This window comes from Kogia breviceps, chromosome 11 (assembly GCF_026419965.1).
Source record: "Kogia breviceps isolate mKogBre1 chromosome 11, mKogBre1 haplotype 1, whole genome shotgun sequence".
NCBI lineage: Eukaryota > Metazoa > Chordata > Mammalia > Artiodactyla > Physeteridae > Kogia > Kogia breviceps.
Window position 1 is genome coordinate 55,046,026 of NC_081320.1, and position 20,644 is coordinate 55,066,669.

A 20,644-nucleotide genomic window follows, 5' to 3' on the forward strand; every position below is an offset into this window, starting at 1 on the left:
AAAATAAAACAAAAAGGAAATGGTGCTACTATTGTTTTATAACAGAATAAATGCAAAAGACTCCTATTAGTACTAAAAAAAGAAAAGCATTTTTCTCTGTAGATAAACTTGTATGCTTGCTAGTTAGATGAGAAATGCCTAACTTGTAGGCTTCTAATTTTTGCCTTGCCTGCCAGGAAGTTCAGAGCCAAATTCAGTGCTCAGTTTAATGATTAACATCCCAGCTGCCTGATTAACGAATTGGTTTTTTTTGTGGGGGTGGGCATGGGAGAGATAGAAGATAGGGGCATTATCTTGTTCCATATTGTAAACTACCTGAAACCATTTGGAGGAAATGATGTTGAAATCATATGAAATGTTAGCCGTTTTGGGAAAAATTTTTTTTCACTGCAGATATAAATACCTTGTATGCTTCTCCTTGTCAAAAAAGGTTAAATTAGTAAAGACTTTTGCTGTTGCTTGAATGAGGCATCTGCTAAAGGTGAGTCACCAGCCAAACAAATGATCAGATGATATAAAAGCACGTCATTTTGAAATACAACCACAGTGACAGGGACCCTCTCACATCTGCTTATGAGTTAGACTGGAGGAGCCAACATAACAGTACGGAATACGGTGAGTCCCTCATGGATCGTAGACGGCATAACAAATTCAAGTGCACTTCGTTAGATTCTCGGGCTAAAGAAAGAAATCACATCTGCACGCAAATGTGCTCACTGTCATTCTGTTTCTATGATAACTGGTTTTGGCTGCTTTGATTTTATCCACTGGATAGGATATTTTCTGTCCTTTCTCATTTAACAAAACTGTACAACCTTGGCCCTCAGGAGAAAATAAAAGTCTTTAATCCCAAAGGGCATATTCTAATGTAATATTAAGGGAAACAACAACAAAACGCCTCTCACCTGTGCTGTTTCACTGTTAAACAACCCAATCAGCTTCTCCTCCTCTTGCACTTTGCAAGAGGACGTTGCACAGGACTCAGCACTTCTCTCACTGTGGCCTTTTTTTCCTAGTAACCTATTTTGCATCTGATTGACTTGCTTTGTTGCAGCCTTTCGTGAATCAACCTGTTGATACAGAGTAAGTAATAATATATAAGGAAAACTTCTGACACTTGTAAAAAAAAAAAAAAATGCATTCATGTCCAGATTCTTGAAAATTTTATACTTGCCAAGCTTTGAAAAAAGGAAGAAATAAAGAGGAAACCAACAAATGGAAATTATAGAAAAGTACAGTAGTTGGCAAGATCCAGGCCTTTTCTCATCAATAGGACAAGACCAATTAAAATTAGTGTCACTGTCGTGCACTCTTTAGAAATTATCTCTATAGATAACTTGGTTATTGAAAACAGCATTTTTACAGAAAACTGTCACATTTGAAAACTGCACATGAATTCATTATTAACCTTTGCTGGGAGTGGATCCAGGACACCTTTTTAGCTTAAATTCTTATTAATTAGAATCTCAGTTTTCTATCATTGAAGTGAGCCTAATTAATGTGAACATACAAAAGGAGCTTATGATGTTGCTTACTTTTTTACACAGGTAATTTCACCTTTGAGCAGATGAATAACAGTCCATGTCATCTAATACCGTGTACCAGTATCAGAGGTTAAATTCTACAACAAGCTTGCTGTCTCTAAGGTTTCTTTTTCACACCATGCTGTTATCTGGGGGATGACTGACTCTCAATAACCTTGAAGTAGACACAGAAATAGAAGGGCAGTTCCCACAATACAGTTGGAAGATTGAAAGCCACAGTGAAGATCCTTATGTGAAGTATTTGTTCAGAAGCTTCCTGTTTACAGCAGCTGAAAGTGCCATCGCCTTTTTTCATGGGTTAAAGAGGGGGCAGAAGATAGGAACGGTACAAGGGGAAATAATGGAGTAGCCAGTGCCAAACCAGAGAATGAATTACATTGGCTGGGCAAGCAGAGCCTTAATTTGTAGTCTCTCAACTTTTAGCTTCTATTGCCAAGTGTGTTCACTCCTTCCCTTTAAAATATGCTGGTGTTTTGTGGCTATAGGTTTAAGCTGTCACAACACCATTCTTTATTCACCCCTCCTCCTGGATCCCAGCTTCTCAAAGGATAGCAAAGCCATTGCTTCTCAGTAACCTGAAAATTGGAATCGCTTTCTGGTCACTCAGGGGTTCTTTATTTCTACCACTCAACTCTCCCCAACTCCTAGGAAAATTCATGTGTAACCACCTTCTGAGCCAGTTTTCCATTGAAGCTGTCTTGGTAATAAATGTCCATCATACCACTAGTATGAAACAGAGTGTTTCCCAAGGCTGCTGTACATAGTTCTATCTTAATAAAATGCTGGCTTGCCAATCATTATGAAACATGTTCTGTGACAGAAGGGATTAGTTGAGATTTTGAGAATTTTAGTGCCTCCTATATGCTAGGCACATTAGGGTAAAACAGTTTTTGGTCTGGGAGTCTCTGGTGTACAAACAAAATTCTGTCTAATATATTCAGTCCTCTCTGAGGCCTCCTGGAAGAGACAGTGCCTCCTGGATTTGCTGTCAGTTGGCTGGATGGTTAAGTTGTACTGCCATGAGCACTTCTAGCTAATAAAATAATATCCAATTTATAGAAAATTTCTATTTCTAGGGAGACTTCTAAAATGGTAAGAGTGAAGTGGGATCATGAAGTTTAACCCTTAATTGTGAACAGAGTAAAACGTTTTCTCAAAGATAAAGAAGTAAATATAGAAGACACTCTGGGTATCCCACATAGTCAAATAGAAGGATACTATCCAAATGTGTGTCGCTTTCCAGAAAGTGGCTATTCAAATAAGGTAATTTTTATTTAATTCTTCATTGGCACTTCATACTGTTTTACAAAATAAGGAATACTTTTGGACTCCTAAAATTCAATAAGCAAAAATGTGCTTATAATTAAGAATTTATATTCTTTTTCTCATACAGAAAAGAAATATGAAGACAACTTTAATAGAATTATTTTGAGAATTAAAGCTCAAGTAAGAATTCTGTAAGCTTTTAAGTTCAATACAAAGATTACTACTACCAGTAATAATCTATTCACCCCTGGATTGCTATACGAACCTCAGATTCAGGGTGAATGAAGAAACAAACTTTTTCTTCTCTGAAATGTAGGACAGCTTGAACATTTTAACTATGACCTACAGCTACTCCTCTGCCTTGTTCAGGAAGGATGAGTGGCTCACTGTGCTCAGGTGTCTATAAAATTACAAAATGGATTCACGCATCAGAATAAGGAGGGAGATATTGGTAAACTAATAAAAGGATCCACTACTGGCTCTTGAGGAAATGGCTTATTCAAGGATTGAACTGAGTAATGCTAGTTTCTAGCTTGGCTTTAGCATTCTCATCCAGGAATTCTGGAGCTTTAGCTCACCTCAATAAGCATTCTTACTGAATATGGTTTCCTTCCGTGAATTTTGGACATTACATCCCAATGGATGGCATAAATAGACTGAGGTAGCCCTGATGATAAGATTCTTCTAATATGACAATGCCAGAGCCTTCAGAACTATTAGAGAGTAATATCAGCTATACATAGTATCATTTTGATTAAGGCAAATGTCCCAAAAGATTTGCTTTTCAGGAAAAAATATCAACGTCTCTACTACCTTGACAAAAGTTCATTTCCAATTTAACTCCAGTAACAGTATGTGAGGACTTCAAGAAGAAGGTTCAGTTTATAGGGAACAGTTTACAATGCCTAGTAAAACCCAGTATTGGATAAATCCCTCTATGATTTTTTTTTTGTTTTTTTGTTTTTTGCAAAAAGATGCTGTAAGTTTGCTGAGATTCTTATGGCGATGTGCTATTTTATAATACCTAACCAAAACATATTTTTGTCATAACTACTAAATTTAAAAGGCACAAACCACTTATACTGAGGGAAATAACACTTAAAAAGTTAAACGTTCATAACTTTCCTTTGAATACTGAATCACAGAAACATTTTATTTATCTAACTATATATGTTTCCTGGTCCACTGACTCCTTTTTAAGTATCTTTATCCAAAAAGTACAAGTCCAGAGTTCATTATTTATTTTGTTAAATAATTAGATCCATGTATAGAGTAACAAGAAATATCTTTAGCTATTAATGAGGGGATTCTGTCTAAAAAGAGAGAAATTTGGGGCCATGTGATTGATATTCATTCTGGACTTAAAAATGATTTCTGTTATGGAAGCAATCAACTGTGGAAACTATCCTTGATCATTTAGGAAAACTGAGTTCAGGACAGTTTACATTATCATACTGTGCTTTTGATCATTTTCAAGTTTGGTTTTTGCAGCACTTCAAAATCTGTCAACTTAATTTAAAAATAAAAAGAGATGTAAGGTGTGGTCACATATGGTGAACCTATATAATTATCAAATCCATTAGTGTACTCAAACTACTACAGAAATAAAGTCATTATTCAGTAAATATTGATCTGCTATGAAATATATCCCCGATTCATCTTAATGTCTATATACTGAGGCTGATCATATTGTTAACAGAAATTAGCTAAAGTCTTAAGAATGCATATTATTCTTAGTGTTTTCTTTTTACTCATAATCAAAGTGCTCTAATCAAAAGGGAAGAATAAAATATTTTTGATTGAGGCTCACTGGAAACAAATGTTTTGTGTTCTATCTCTGCATATAAAAATGGTTTCACAACAAATACCCTTTGAATTTGATGAAACTGAAAATTCTAGTGGGTAATAATTAGAATTTTATATCAGAGGATATAGCTATCAGTTTTTTAAATGGCTTCTTTTATATTTCAATTAAGTTTATGAAACTGAAAAACTACAAAAAAGGAAAAAATCTACTTAAATTAGTGTAGATTAAGTGCTGGCTATTATTGCAAGGGAAATACTATGTCAAGGAAATGGCTCTTTGTTTTGTTGCAAAAGTGGTAAAAACACAAAAGTCAATAAAACTGTTAAAATAAGTCTCAGTAATTACCAAGATCAAAATCCAGTGGCTTTTTATTAAACATGAACTTTTGTTCTGCCTTCTGCAATACGTAAATAGTGCTGACAATTGGTTTGTGAGGCACTTGCTACAATAAAATGTAATTGTATCATGAGAGAAAGGTGACAATCAGGAGATCATGAAAAAATTACATATTCTCACTGGTAGTTAATTAGCCATGCAAAACCTCCTCAAACAGATATTCTCTTCTATTAGGAATGATTACTATGCAGGCCTACAGATGTCAATACCACAGTCATTCAAATACTTCTTTCCCTACTAATTGAAGGTTGTAAAGCTCTGGTGCCAAGGTTTTGCTTCCAAAGAGCTAATTTATGACTAGAAGGATATTTTATGTCTTCAGTTGCAGCAGCTACAAAATTCAGCAAATCAGAACCATCTGTGCACTGATACTTGACTCACCATTCATCTAGCAGCCTATCAGTCACATTAGTTTGCATCCTGCATTCTTGGCTCATGAATACTTGTGATGATCCAAAGTTCACAAGAAATATTAAAAATGAATGACATCCTGACCCTACCTTAATGTACATGCATCAGGAAACAAAGCCCTCCCTTTTTTTTTTTTTTTTTGCACATGGGCAGTGTCAAGGCAGGATTAGACATTTAGTTGCCTGTCCAGTAATGTTGCTGAGAGCAGTCTCAGGTTTCTCCCACCTTCTTAAAAAATGTTTCAAGTTCTAATTCTTTTGTGTTGTTTCCAGTTCTAATTTTTTTTTTAAATGTTGCTGTGAGGGAGTCAGTTGGAAGATAAAGTGGAAGGTGTAACTTTAAAAAATAACTTTTTGCAAAAAAGAATTGTTTCTATAGATTGAAATATCAGCACATACAAATATTCTGGTAAAACTTAAAAATATTATTACCACCACCAAATTATGGCCAAGAGTAAGCAAAAACAGAGGGATGACTAAAGAAAATCTGAAGAAAAGCAGCAAAAAAAGGCTTCCATGAATAAAGCTGGATTAGCCTTTAATATCTTACCCTAGGTCCTATCTCTACGACATCAGTGACTGCTTTATTTCTTTAATAATACACAACAGGCCACAGATCCTACTATTTTTCTCTTAAAGACAAGTCAAAGGAACCTTCAATAAAATTTCTCAGAGCTCAGAGGATATAAGAATTAGATATAAGTAAGAAACAGGACTGTCAGACTCATTTTGACACCTAAAACAACTTCATTAGGTACATAAGCTTCACAGAAGGTCATCACTGGCTTCCAGGGACTGTTACTTACCTTTTGATTATTTGGAGTACGCACATTTAAGCTCTCTCCTTTAGGGGAAAATTCCAGTGGTCCTAAAGGTATTCCACTTGGGTTCAGAATTTTCTTGAGCATTTGATAGTTTGGCTTTTCATCATATGCTAAATTATAAGCACATACCAAATACTGGGCTATTTCACCTGTGAAGTATTAAATTTTTTTAATATGTCATTCATAATGGGAAAAAAATTTCAAAACTCCAACATTCTCAAAATCTCTGTTGTTTTTCTCTTACACAAGCAAGTGCACACACACACATACACCTCCCTCGAAGAAACTAAGAATGAACAGTTCAACAGGAAAGTACTCTTTAAATGATATCCAAAAATGACTGAAATCTAGTGATCTACAGATTGGACAAGATGGGAGAAACTAGTGGTTTTTTTTAAACATATCTTTGTTGATATGTTTACATTTCACTCATCAAAAGAAGCAAATTTTTAAAATTATAGTGATTTTGATTTATAGGGTGCAACTACTAAGAACTACATGAATAATATAACAGACCAACCATGCTTCACACTTTTTTCTGAAATTTTAAAAATTCAGTAAAAAATAAGTTTTCTGAAGTTTTAAAAATTCAGTTAAAAATACTATAAATGTCCTTACTTTAAAGGAAAAAATCATTGCAAATTGTAATTAAGGCTTTGATTTTGAGATTACAACAGTTCATTTAGAAATGACCTTGAATTCTACAGTTTTAGCCGTGACTGACTTCAGAATTTGCCGAACCTCGCTCAAGTCCTGCATACCTAGCTAGCCCAGTGCAATCATAGCACAGCCTTTCTGATTTAGAGCACAAGGATGAGAAGCTGCCACCTTTTATTTTTTCTCTTCCCTAGAATGGTATAGTAACCTCCCCACAAAAAGAGTTATGAACTACAAACTTTTAAGTACAGTACAAGTAGAATCAGTAACCAAAACTTAGAAATATAGCCACTTTACAACACATGTAGTTTGCATTTTTGTTTCAGGTGGAGGTTCAATCTGAGATATGTGATAATACCATACACTGTTTAAAAACTGGCATGTTTTCATTTGTTAACAGAGATGTTTATACTCCATAAACTAGTTTTTCAAGGCTTTCCTCTTCAAAAACTTATTACTGACCCAGACACAAGTACCTCTTACTTTCTCACTAAGTTGTTTATATCCTATGGTGGGGAAATTGGGGAAGCTTCGTGGCTTGGCAGCACTGACTTCCTAAATCTTTGCTCCCTTCCCGGCCTACCTCCTTTCAAGTGGGGAACTGCAGAGACACTGGGTTTCCACTCCCTACAGGGAAAAATTCCAAAAGGAATAGTCATCATCTCTTTCCCCCCAGGGAAATTCAGAGAGTGACCATGTTACACTGTATTGTCCACAACTATTTTCCAGGAACATAAGGCTATTGCGGCTAAAATGAAAACTCTTGGCTCCAAAGTTTTTTTTTGTTTTTTGGATACTGTGGCAATTCCGCAACCTCCCTTTTTCCTCTCTAATGAATAAGATGTCAAATTCTGTTATCTAGCACTCGCTCAACCAGATCTCTGTAACTAGGAAGTGCTGCAGCTTCATCACATTTATAACTCAGGTTTCCAGAAGCCCTTTTTGGGGGTGTCCAATTCTTGAAGAGATGATCCAAAAGAAAAAAGATTAAATTACATCCACTACCGTTTTAATATGAATATTCTGTTGTTCTTTGTTCCTTTCAAGATTGGTAAGCCCAGTTTGGTATATATTACAATTCTATTGACCAGAATATCCCAAATGAAGAAGAGAGCTGAATGTGTTGGGCACACTTTTCACAAATCACTGTTAGAAGACAATGGAAGACTCCTGGCTCTCCCCCAGCTGATAGCAGCTGTGCTGCAAAGCCTTCACGGGTCTGGGGTTTGAAAAAATGAGGTACCAGTGAGGTAGGAGAGGGAGAAAAAGAAAAGAGCCACCTCTGTTATGAATATATTATGATAAACCTGACACTTAGATGATTGTGAATATAGTACTTGTTTAAATGTTAGCCTTTCAAGATCTGGATTTATTATATTAAGCACACCTTTTAATTTACCAGCATATTTCCAGCATTATAAAACAAATGCTTTAAGTAGTATGAAATTATGATATTCTTGAATCATCTGCTTTTTAAGGTAGTGAAATATTAAGTATCATTACTATCATTTCAAGAGATAGACACTTTTGAAACTATTATTGATATTATTACACTGAATTGGACATGCGTGTTGCAAACTTCTCAGCTGTTTTATTTCATAAAATGTCTTAGTAATAAACCTTTTGTAGATCGGATTAATTCTCATGCTAGTGATACCCACTCTCCTGAGCATAACCAACTAACTTAAGAGACCTTCAGTTAACAATAAAGTTTCAACGTTTTGTGCTTTAGAAACAGAAATCTGCATTTTATAAAATAATCGTATAGACCCAAACAAATGGTTTGTACTGAAAAAGAGGAGCCTGGCACTCCTCCCACCATTTCTCGTACCACTCAAACATTATATTTAGCAATAGCAGTGTCCCAGAATATATACTGGTCCATAAGCATTTATTGTGTACGATCCAGGGCACACGGGCTTTCTTTCCTAATCCTAAACTGAACAGTTAGCTGTTACCTTTTGTGCATGAGAGACAAGAAAAGAGATACACAATTTAAAAAAATTTTTAACATCTCCTCATCTATCTCTCTTTTTGCTGTCCTGCTGAGTAAAATGAAAGCTGTGTGACTTGGTAAAAATGCCAATAAGAATATTAGCCAAAAAGGAGCACTGGCATATTGACCGAGTTACTCAGTGCAGCTACATAAATGGAAAGTGTTCATCTTTCAACGCATCCCCCCACATGAGAATGCTGCTCTCCCGTTTGCCTCCCTCCGTCAGAAGGAAAGGGACAACAGAGAGTGGGGGGCAGAAGACTCATCTTGGCCAGACTTGTGGGATTTGGGAAATGGAGACAGGAAAACAGAACTGGTCTGTTCATTTCCCAAGGAAATGAAAATTTTGGTTTCTGGTCAAAGAAGGGCTGTAAGTATAAGTTTCAGATTATTTAACTCTGCTTTTAAACTCTTACGTGGAAACTGATACTATTTGACCTTATCTAGACACTCAGCGTACATATGTACTTTCATAAGTCAGCTAAAAGCTAACTTTGAAGTTGCCCGGTAGAAACAGAGATCAAGATTCACTCTGCTTATCGTCTCGGAGAGAAAGCAAGCCGGACAGCAGAAGCAGGCTCTGCTCTGTGAGGCAGTCTAACCCGGTGGCTAACTCGGTGCTGAACAATGTGCCATACAGCACTTGGGTAATTCTGAATTGCCTTACTACTTTTACTGATAGTACTACCAATTAAAGAATTCCTAAATGGTCTATACTAACACGAAAGAGAAACTGTTTAATGAAATATACTCCGAATCCCAAGGTCATATGCCTTGCCAATCCAAAACTTTTTTTCTGGCTGCTGAGTCAGACTATAACCCAAGTCTAAACAGCATTCAAGTGTTTAATGGTTTGGTTTTTTAAATTATTAATTGAAAGTAGTCTTTCCTTAGATCAACTTTCTCTTCTTTCAGCAACACACATAGGAACAAAAACAGAAAGTCCACTCTAAAAATACCAGATACAGTTGACCATTAAACCTGTGCAAGATTCCCCAAATATACATCTAAAAGAAAGCAATGCCATCAGCAGAGCCCAGAACGCTGCCTGCATATGTTCTTGCAGAATTCTTGTGTCCTAATGAAAAGAGCATCTAAACAGTCTCTTCTCTAGCAACCTATCTGTAACCCTGGAGAATTTCTTCCCACCACTATGGGAATGGGACTGGGTGCAGCAAAAGCTACAAAACAAGAGCGACAAATGTGGTGAGCTGTAAAGCATATAGGAGAAGGCAGAAGTTATCACCTGACTCACAGCAACTGCTTCCAGAAGGAGCCCATTTAAGCACCGACTCAGGCAGCTCATCCAACAGACTAAAACAAAACAGAGTAACGCACAGTGAATTTGTTTGTAATCCTGTGATTTATTGTTTTGATTAGAAAACAAAACTCTATGGGTCACCAGTAATGTGACTTACCATACTTTTTTTTTCATCCACTTGTAATGGGTAAGAGGGTAAGTGAATGGGGGAGATCCCTCAAATCTCACTGATCGATTTTATATCAATCACCTAGAAACTAAATGTAGAACTACAGTATAAATGCTTTAATACAAGGTCTGTACGTGTAGAAATGTAGAAGTAGGGATACATGATTAGAAAAAAAAAAAAAACCTCAAGAAAAAAATACATAGAAAAATTTTATCTGGATTTTCAGGATATTTTTCCTCAGGTACTTGGCACTGGGGAGGGGCAAATTATTCAATATTTTATGTATATTGTTCTCAATTGGGCAGTTGCTTTATGCTATGCCATGATTAAACAGGTTAACAAGAAATATCCCCCAAACAAAACAAAAACCCCATTATTCTAACATTTTACAGTGTTTTAGACTGAACAAGTACAAATCTCTTAAGTTGCTTCAGCCACAAATATATAAACATTCAACTAAAATTACTGATATGAATGTTTGATTCACAAACTCAGGCACAGGCAGAATTGCAACAATAAATGCACTGATCTAATAGTACCCTATGTTAGGAAAATAAAGGGTATATGGGAGATACAGTATTATGGTTAAATATACAAGCCTGCCCTTATGGGGAAATTCAACGTTATGCCTTCTCAGCAAGTTGAATAAATTATGATTATGTACTATATAAAAAGTTTGAACATGTCATATATATATAAGATATATATATGTACATATCTTAATTATATATATATGTCTTAATTATAAACTTCATAATACAATATTAGCTTTATTGGTCAATAGGTTTATATTAGTAATCAGGTCAAAATGAATATATTAACATATGCAAAGGGCCCCAAAATACACATGGAGATTATGTTTATTAGCATATTTTATTATTTATGTAATACCCTATTATATTCAAATATATACATGTAGGTATATTCATTAGAGAAATACACAATGGAGGCATCTATATATGCATATTGATGAAAGACTAAAATAATATTAGTAAGTCTTATTAAAAGAAAAACACATATAGGATCATTGGAATTAAAATGCTAGTCTTTTAAATAACGTATTTTATTCAAATTAGGTAAACTGAGGTAGAAAATTGGAAACCAAGTCTTTATATATGCCCATTACTGTCCTTTGACTTGACCCATATATTGAAAAATGTTAGTTACCTGAAGTTTATATGGACACATCAATCACTGCAATAAGTAACTGATTAGACAGTTCTAATACTGACATATAAATGTGTTAGTTTTGGGAAAGGGACTAGGACAATCAAGATTCCAAGTGGAGAAATATTTCATACAATATATGTCAGTATTTACAAATGTAATCTGCATTATTTTGTATCTGCAGGCTAGCTTTCCTCTCTAATAAGAACTGATGCCACACTGAATTAGAAAGACTGATTTCTATGGATCAGCTAGCTACACCTTTTGTAAACTTCTGTTGTGACTTGCCCTATTAAAACACAGCTGCTTTTTCCAATTGTGATATTGTATCTGTGGATAACTACTGTTGAGAATATCTTGGTGCATAATGAAAAACTGGCTATGCTGTGCTACATGCAATTGACTTTTTGTTAGGCCTGATCAGTGAGAAAAACAGTAAAATAGTAACCCACTCTATTCTCAGTCTAACCTAATTCTCATCCTAATAGAGAGTTTAGGTGATAAAAATTGAATGTGGAATATTAAAATGTTTATGTGGCTGCAAAATGATCTCTTACATAAACACCTCATATACAAATTTTGTTTGTTTCTTCCTTAAGAAAGAAAACATACACTCCCCCCAATAACAGGATTAAAAACAGTGTATGTTGCTCTCACTTGAAAAATATAAGCCCTGTTTGTCCCATTTCACTTTGTTGCTTTGCACAGTTAATATCAATCACACCAAGCTCACACTAACTCCATATACTTATACAATGCTAATCTGAAAATACTCTTCCTTGAAAATACCACCACCTAGAATCTAAGCTTTGGAAAACACCGTGTGAAGGAAAAAATATTTCACTTTTAATTTTGTATTACAACTCTCATACATATGATCTCATAGGTGTTAGCTTAATGGATTTTATGTCTGTAAGCTGTTTGGGTTTTTTAAAATATTTTTCAAATTTAAGAAATGTGCTTTGGCTATCCTATTGAATGAATAGGTTGAATGAATGAATAGGTTGAATGGCAGTCTTCTCTGAGATATTAACTCGCTTTAATGTATCCCTTCGGACCTGGTGCTGTACATAAGGGAATAGCTGAAAATCTGTACTTTGTTTTAGCAGTCTGGACAGCCACAGGGTCCTCCAGGTTCTGTTCCCAGGGCAGCCTCCCACATAACCACCGCAGCAGGCAGTAGCCGAGGATTTCAAGGTCACTTCGTCTGGACAGGGCTATAGGAATAAGCATTAAGAGAGAAAGATGAGGGATAAGTCATTTTTGAGAAATAGAGAAATCACTGAATGAACTACCACTGATGAAATATGAAAAAGCCAAATGGGCAATGTGTTTTGTTTGTTCAGCTGGAGTAAAGCTTAAACGCCCAGGCGTTTGGCCCCGGTCCACAGAAAGGCAGTGACTCCTTGCTGTTGAAAGTAAGGGTCAGTTTCCTCACCTCCTCCAACTTCATCCTTCCTTAGTCTGGCCTGTCACATGAACTTGATCTCCATGGCCTCTGACATGATCCAGACAACCCATAACCTGGCACCAACACTTTCTCAAAGAGCCAAGCAGTAAAACAAAGAAATAAATGTCTGCAGCTAAATTGCTAACATATGTTCCAGGAAGTCCATGGGGTCTGCATTGGTCATGCAGAGACCCTTCAAGTGCAGACTAAACACTGATGGCCTTTCCTGTTCCACTCATACTAGCAGCATTGGAAATCAGAAGAATATGACAAAACTGCCATCTAGTGTACAGTATTAAAAAACAGGTCTTTCTTAAGATTTTTCAATTAAATGAAAGTACAGGATAAATACGCCTGCTGTTTTGGGTACATGGATCTAAAATTTTACAAATATTATTTTAGATATAAGCAGTGCTAAAGCGAACTTCTGATCAAATCTCCTGAATAAAAAATATAAAGGTAAAGCAATAGTGTGCATGAGGGGTGGGGTGCAGGTGGTGCGAAGTAAATTTTAAAGCCAAAGAGAGGTTTCCATAATCTAAGATGGCTTTTCATAAAAAAATACAGTAAAAGACCATTTTGAGGCCACTGTAAATATCATTTATATAAAACTACAGACTAGTGCCATAGACTAATTTCATGATAATTTTCTGTACTTTTAAAAAGTAACTGATTTCAAAAGAAGGACAAAAAAATATCTAAGAAACATGTCAAATATAACAAATATTACTGAAATGATTAAAACATTAACAAAATCCCACAAAATAAACTCATTTTTATAACCATTCCAAATTGTTATAAAACAATAGGCTGGCTTACATTTCTACCATTACTTGAATGTTCATCTGTGTAGAGATGTAAAATCTCCTAAGTGCAATACATGGCTGTAAAACCTGCTGTAAACAGGTATCCTGGTTTTATTATCTTTCATTACATACATTCTGAAAAGTCACTCAGTAAACTTAGTTTAATTTAAAAAGTCATCTACAAAGAACAATGCTACTAGCACATCATAGCTACTTTTGGTCACCATACATAAGTTACTATAAAAGCAGAAGACAAGATTAGCTCTTACACATACTCTATCTTAACTGCTATTAGAGTATTGGATTATTAAAGGCCCTTCAATCAAGCAGAATGCGACAGTCCCATGGGTACCGTTTACTTTCTGCACAAGCTTCAACAATGTCCTAATGCAAGACTTGGCTCCCCTATTAAAATAAAAACACAATCTCTACCACACTGTTTTGTAGTGATTTCTTCAGTAATAAATCTCCCATTAATAATGGAATGGTTCCATTTGTACAGATGTGTTCACAAATCCCTTTTCCATTATGGCAATTCCTGATTACCACCACTTAAAAAAATTCACATCCTCTAATTTTCGAAAAATTATTTTCTGGCACCTGTTTGGGCGACATAGGCTACACACAAGAGGCCCTTTGAGGAAAAACAATCAGAATTAAAATGGAATGAACCTTCCCAGTCACTTCCCCCAACCCCCCAACTGAGGGATTAATTGATATGAAGCTGTAAGTAATGACAAGTCATTTAGATTTCTGAAGCCAATCTTTCATAAACTGGTCTTCATTTGAAATAGCCCTTCGAGAGTTAACTTACTTCACTATTATAGTTCAGTTTTACCTAATTAAAATACAGCATCACATTTTTCAAACTTTTATTTTCTTTTACTGCATATATACATTAATAATTATTGTTAGGTAAATGTTTTACCACTCACTGTTTCCAATAAGTTCTGTAGACATACACGTAATGTTAAAAAAAAAATTCTATAGTCACTCTTTCCCACTATTAAACAGAGAGATGAAAGGATTAAAAATGTTTCCACGTACACACCTTTCCCTGAAATTCCCTCTCAGGGAAACAAACTGCAAAATGTGATGTGTTTTTGAGAAGTTAAACTCTAAGACTGTACCAGCGATTATGTCTTCTCTCCATCCACTACATACAGAACAGTAATTTTAACACCAGTTAAATTAATTAAAATATTTTGGATGACAATATTAGGGGAGAGAGAGAGAGAGAGAGAGAGAGAGAGAGAGAGAGAGAGAGAGAGAGAGAGAGAGAGATAGCATCTATGAGTGGGTATGTAATTAACACAATGAACTGATCATATACCTTTAAGTTTAAATAAAGTAGATCATCAAAATATAGATGATATGATAATGATAACTGTTGAATCTTGGAATTGAATATTTGGATATATACTATATTATTCTACTATTTCCTATATATTTGAAAACAATTAAATAAAATGCTGAAAATTAAAAAAAGAATTAATCATAGTTGAGGAAGACTACTAATTAACATCTAACAATGAAAATATTTTTTAATTTGAAAGTTGAAACATATTATGGATTATTTTGTTTTTGTATAATTTGTATTTCTGTATAATTTATTGTAATACATAAGGTTTTTCAGTTGCATTTGATAATTAATATAATCATTAGCAGCATATTTTCATATAGACTTCCTAAAGTCACATTTTTAGTTACGGTACTTCTGCTTAGAAATATAGGAAGATTTAGTTATCAATATTCTCTTGTCACTTTCTAAATATAATTTAGCATATAATTTTTATTTCGCTTATTAATACGGAGCAATGTAAATGAATCTTCACTGAAAGCCTGTGGTGTTCTCAGTTGCTCAACATTTCTAAATGATAAAGTATTGCCAAGACTAACCAAAAAAAAAAAAAAAAGGCACAGGTGGGGTGGGACTTGAATTTGATTTCACTAGAAAGCAGATTCCAGAAACAGCTGACACTAGAATACATAATTAAAATAAAAACGATCAATGTGATTTATGAAGCTGCTACCGTGCCAGACACTCTACTGCTTTTATATTATCTTATTTAATCATCCTAACAATATGAGGTATCATTAACCCTGTTGACAAATAAAAAAATAGAGGCTCAGAGAGGTTAAATAACTTGCTCAGTATCACACAGCAAAAAGTCACAGAGCTCTGTACTGAAATCCAAATCTTTCAGAATCCAGAGCCAACACTCCACTCAATCTACCAAATGCTTTGCCTCCATTGTTAGTTTTGCACCATTTAGACATTACATATACCCTTCTACAGTTAGGGAAGTATTTGAAGCAGGCATCCAAAAGACATACTGACCAAAGACAGCTGTATTGGCAAGGTAGAAATAAGCAGCAGATCCTGAGGTCTAAGCTGTAACACTAACAAAATTTTTCATGCAACTATCCTTACATGACACTATTTCTGTAAAACTACTTCATTCTGATGAAGAAGAATGTCTGAAGTGTTAAACGGTCCTTCCAAGCTGAAATGAGAACAACAAAGAATTCACATTGGAGGACTGGTCCTTATTCTAAAGACAAACTGGAGTAAAATTATCTGGGTGCAATTCACCAAATGGAATGAAAGAACTGGGAGAAAAAGAAAAGTATCAGTGTTAATCCCAAAATGGCTCTGATTATTTGCCTGAAGTGTTTCCTGTTGAGTATTTTTCTTACCTACAGTAACATTATCAAGTAGGAAGAAAAACAAGATTTGCTAGGAAATAATAAAGTGAACTTGAAAACTTTTGCCTTAAGCAGACAGGGTCTAAATGCTCAAAATACTGGTTTATATACTCAGAAATGACAATAAGAAAGCAGAAAACATCTGAGTAAGACGTTCACCTGAGAAGTGAATGGTGACTATCTACAGAATAAATTTAAAGTTTATTCTTATTTTTCTAACTGGTAACCTATGTTATTCAGTAGTTTGTCAATTCAGATGTATAAAGAGCTAGTAAATTTTATAGTGGCCACAATTTACTGCAATTTCAAAAAGGATATTAGGAAAGTAGAAAACAATGTGTCACCTTTCAAATAAAATTATAAACCCAGGTCTCTTTCATTTCTTCAGTACCTTTTAAATTCTAAGCCTTAGTTTTTTATGAAACACTACTGTGTGAGGCTTAGGAAAAGTTATTCAACAGAGCAAAAGGTATCTTACATTTGACCAATGTGTATTCTTAACCAAATAGTTTAAGACCTATGCCAAGACTTTGAAAGTCATGTCTAAATGTCAAAATTGGGTTATGTCATATAGAAAGAATAGTGTCTTCATTAAAATTTATTTATACATCAACCAAAGACTATTTATAGCAGTGAAATTTACTTAAAAATAAAAATCAACATTGTGTTTTTCTGACTACTAATAGATTCAACAGAGCATATCAATAACTTGATGGTTTACCTTAATATCTTATAATTGAAAAATGGGTTCCCTTTTTGAATTATTGTTTAAGAAAATAAATATTGTATAAACCATGTCATTTCCCCAAGTTTGGTAGCATGAAAACACATTCTCAGTTTATTTCACATATATTTTGTAAGCTGGAGTGCTAGATTAGAGTGAAATGAAGCCGTGCAAGAAATAACACAAGACTTGGATTTTATATGCTGTAGCAATTGGCAAAAATTTTAAAAAATATGTAATATATTTCTTTCCTTGATACTGAACATATTATATAAACATTGGACATTTAAAATGCAATTTAGATATCATATTTTATGGTCATCAATGATGTCAAATTAAAACAGGTATTATACACTCAGTGCACAAGTCTGAAGTATTTAAAAAAGCTCAGTATGTTAAATGCAGTATATCTCTAGAGAAATTAGGTATTGACTGCATGCCTCAGTGAGCAGAAAAATCTACAAAAATCTATACCACACATTGATCCAAATATTGCTTTTTAACATTACTAAGAATGTAACAAATTTTAAAATAGTATATTTGACACAGATATAATTCTAATTATCAGGCAACAAGCCCCAAATATGTCAATGTTTATACATGTTGGTTTTTATGAAGAATAAAAAATTAATAACAGATGAGATAAGCCCAAAATATATTACTCTAATTTTTCACTAAATGAAGCACTTCAGCCACTCAGAAAACACTTTTAGGTCATATATGAGAACTGAGTTTGGAAGAATAACTGCAATTTTAAAAATACAGATATATAGATGCACAATAGTTCAAGAATAGTTATCTATCCATTCATCCATCTGTCCATTCACCTCTACATATCTCTATTCATATTTTTTGGCTTATAATAATACAAGCTACCCTCCTTTTACACAGTTGAACTAGAAAATGCTTAGGTGAAACTGCTGACTGGCACCTTATACAAGCTCCTTCATTATAAAAACCCAACTAATCCACAGAAACATGAGAGTTAGCTTCTGTTTCTGAATAACCACTACAAAGGTAGCAGAGACCAGATAGTCTGATCAGGTTAACAATATATCTGTTAAGTTGCTAATCTGTAAATCACTTTTACATTGAAGGCTGAATATTTCCCACGGCCTGATCAAGCACAGATAAACCTAAAACATAACAAATGCTTTGATAACTAGAGGTTATATTTCCTAGTGATAACTTGTTTTGCTCTTTATGTTTTCCTTTGCATTATCTTCCTCAGTATTTATTTGATCTCATAGCTGGACTGGTATAGAAAAGATTTTTCTGAGATTAAACTACATAGTGTGTACTGAAAGTAAACACATGAATATTTATGAATCTGACATTCTGCATTTACCTGCAAGGATTTATGGCCTTGTTTAATTCTAGTTTCTAGATATGACTAAATGATTACTTCATTTCTAATAAAATCCTAAAGTGAAATGTTTTATTTTGGAAAGTTAAATGTAAAACATGAGGAATGAATAGTATTCAAATATTTGAGGATACCAAACCTTTCTTTTTTTTCATGCTAGACTAAAACTGCATGTTAAAATTTCAGCAAATATATATATATATGTATGTATGTCTACATCTATGTATCTGTGTATATATACGTGTATATACATGCACATATGTGTATGTATATGCATATATATGTATATCTACATGTAAATACAGATATGGTGAAAAGTTCAGTGTACATTCTATTTTAAATGCATTAAGGGAATCTAATTTTTATAGAAATCTTGTGAAACCCATGATAAAAATGAATATTCACTCCAGCTCATAACTTTCAAATACCAAAAATACGTAATGTAGGCTCTCCCCTCAGTAGTCTTCCCAAAGAGATAATATCTTTCTCCCATCATTCTCAGATCAATCTTCTCTCCAAAGACCTAGCATCGTGAAATCTACCCAACTCATCAACATGTAGTATTATTTAGGGAGCAAAAAACTTAAATGCACTATGGAATAAAATTTTGTTCAAATCTTTCAGCATAATGAAAATACTACCCTAAACTATGGAATAACTGAGGAGGACTTCCAGAATTACCACAGTCCAAACACTGACCAGACCAACATACGATACCTCTACTTTCCCATTCCACAATCACAGTGGCTTCCTGGATGTTTTTTTAATAGTCAAAATCTAATAGGATCAGTATTAGAGCTATGGGTTGAACTAAGTGGCCCAACCATAAGTTAATATCATCATTAACATAATTGGACCAAAGCTTAAGAATCTGTATGATGAATTTCCAGTTATACCACTATCAAAAGGTACTCTCAGGGCTTCCCTGGTGGCGCAGTGGTTGAGAATCCGCCTGCCGATGCAGGGGACACGGGTTCGTGCCCCGGTCCGGGAAGATCCCACATGCCGCAGAGCGGCTGGGCCCGTGAGCCATGGCCGCTGAGCCTGCGCTCCGCAATGGGAGAGGCCACAACAGTGAGAGGCCCGCGTACCACAAAAAAAAAAAAAAAAAAAAAAAAGGTACTCTCAGGTTTCTAAACATTCTTTCATACTAATATATCTGGCAAATCACCACTTTCCTAACCAAACTATCCTTGAAAAAAAAAATGTAGTGATTTCTTTTATTTTGATCAGGAGTATAAAAGGTAATTTCTATTCCAGAAAATTTAACCTATATGATTCTTCTTGAAAGGAAGAAGGTATACAACCGACACACTTGTTTTACTTTTTCATTGGCCTACCTTAAACGACTGTGGGTTTTAATTGCTCTGGAAAATGATCAAGACCCTCTACATTACATGGTCAATGGTCCTTTTAATAGAAAAGGCAATAATATACAGTTGTTTGCACCAACTAAAACTTGTTAGAAAGTATCAGTTTAGGGTAACAGTTCAACAGCCATTAACAAGTGCAAATGTGTAACTGCCTTTTAGTGAAAATGTGATCCTTGTGAAGCAGTGTAAAAATTATTTGTATGGTTTAGCATATTTGAAAATACTTTTATAAACAAAGTTTATGAAGAATATAATTTTGAAAGACAAAGTTTTTCAATAATCACCATTTTTTTTTTTTACTAGCATAACATTAGAATTGACTTTTTGTCTTGCTGACAGAGCAACTAAGAAAGTACAGTTGCATTGACCATATTGATTGTGAACAAAGCAACCATCAGTGGGACTCCCCACCATATATTTTCAATATTGACCTCCTACTTCCTTTTCCATGGCTTTCTGGGTCGGCTATTGGATTTAGACTGCAGTGTAATAAACAGCTAAGGTTTAATTAATGGTAAATGAATACAAGACATAGGTTATGACTTTAACTAATTAGGGAATTGTTGAATTAAGTCTGCCTTGGAATGCAAGGCAGTACAATCAATGTCCAATAAAAGGACTATGTATGTAATTTACCTGCAAATGTGTTTCCAATACCATCAAAGTGAGTTTAAATAAGTAAGATATATGAAAGGTGACTAGTAGAGATTTCCACAAGT

At 34.5% G+C, this 20,644-nt stretch overlaps 1 protein-coding gene across 1 annotated transcript in view; it reads right to left on the reverse strand.

Annotated features, from left to right (window-relative positions):
• Positions 1-20,644, reverse strand: part of VRK2 (VRK serine/threonine kinase 2) — a 92,257-nt gene that overhangs the window by 6,143 nt on the left and 65,470 nt on the right. Inside the window, exons 9-12 of the mRNA XM_059078794.2 lie at positions 12,594-12,714; positions 10,147-10,214; positions 6,230-6,396; positions 906-1,070 (exon numbers count right to left, since the gene is read on the reverse strand). Coding sequence (XP_058934777.1) covers positions 906-1,070; positions 6,230-6,396; positions 10,147-10,214; positions 12,594-12,714 — 521 coding nt within the window. The remainder of the gene's footprint in view (positions 1-905; positions 1,071-6,229; positions 6,397-10,146; positions 10,215-12,593; positions 12,715-20,644) is intronic.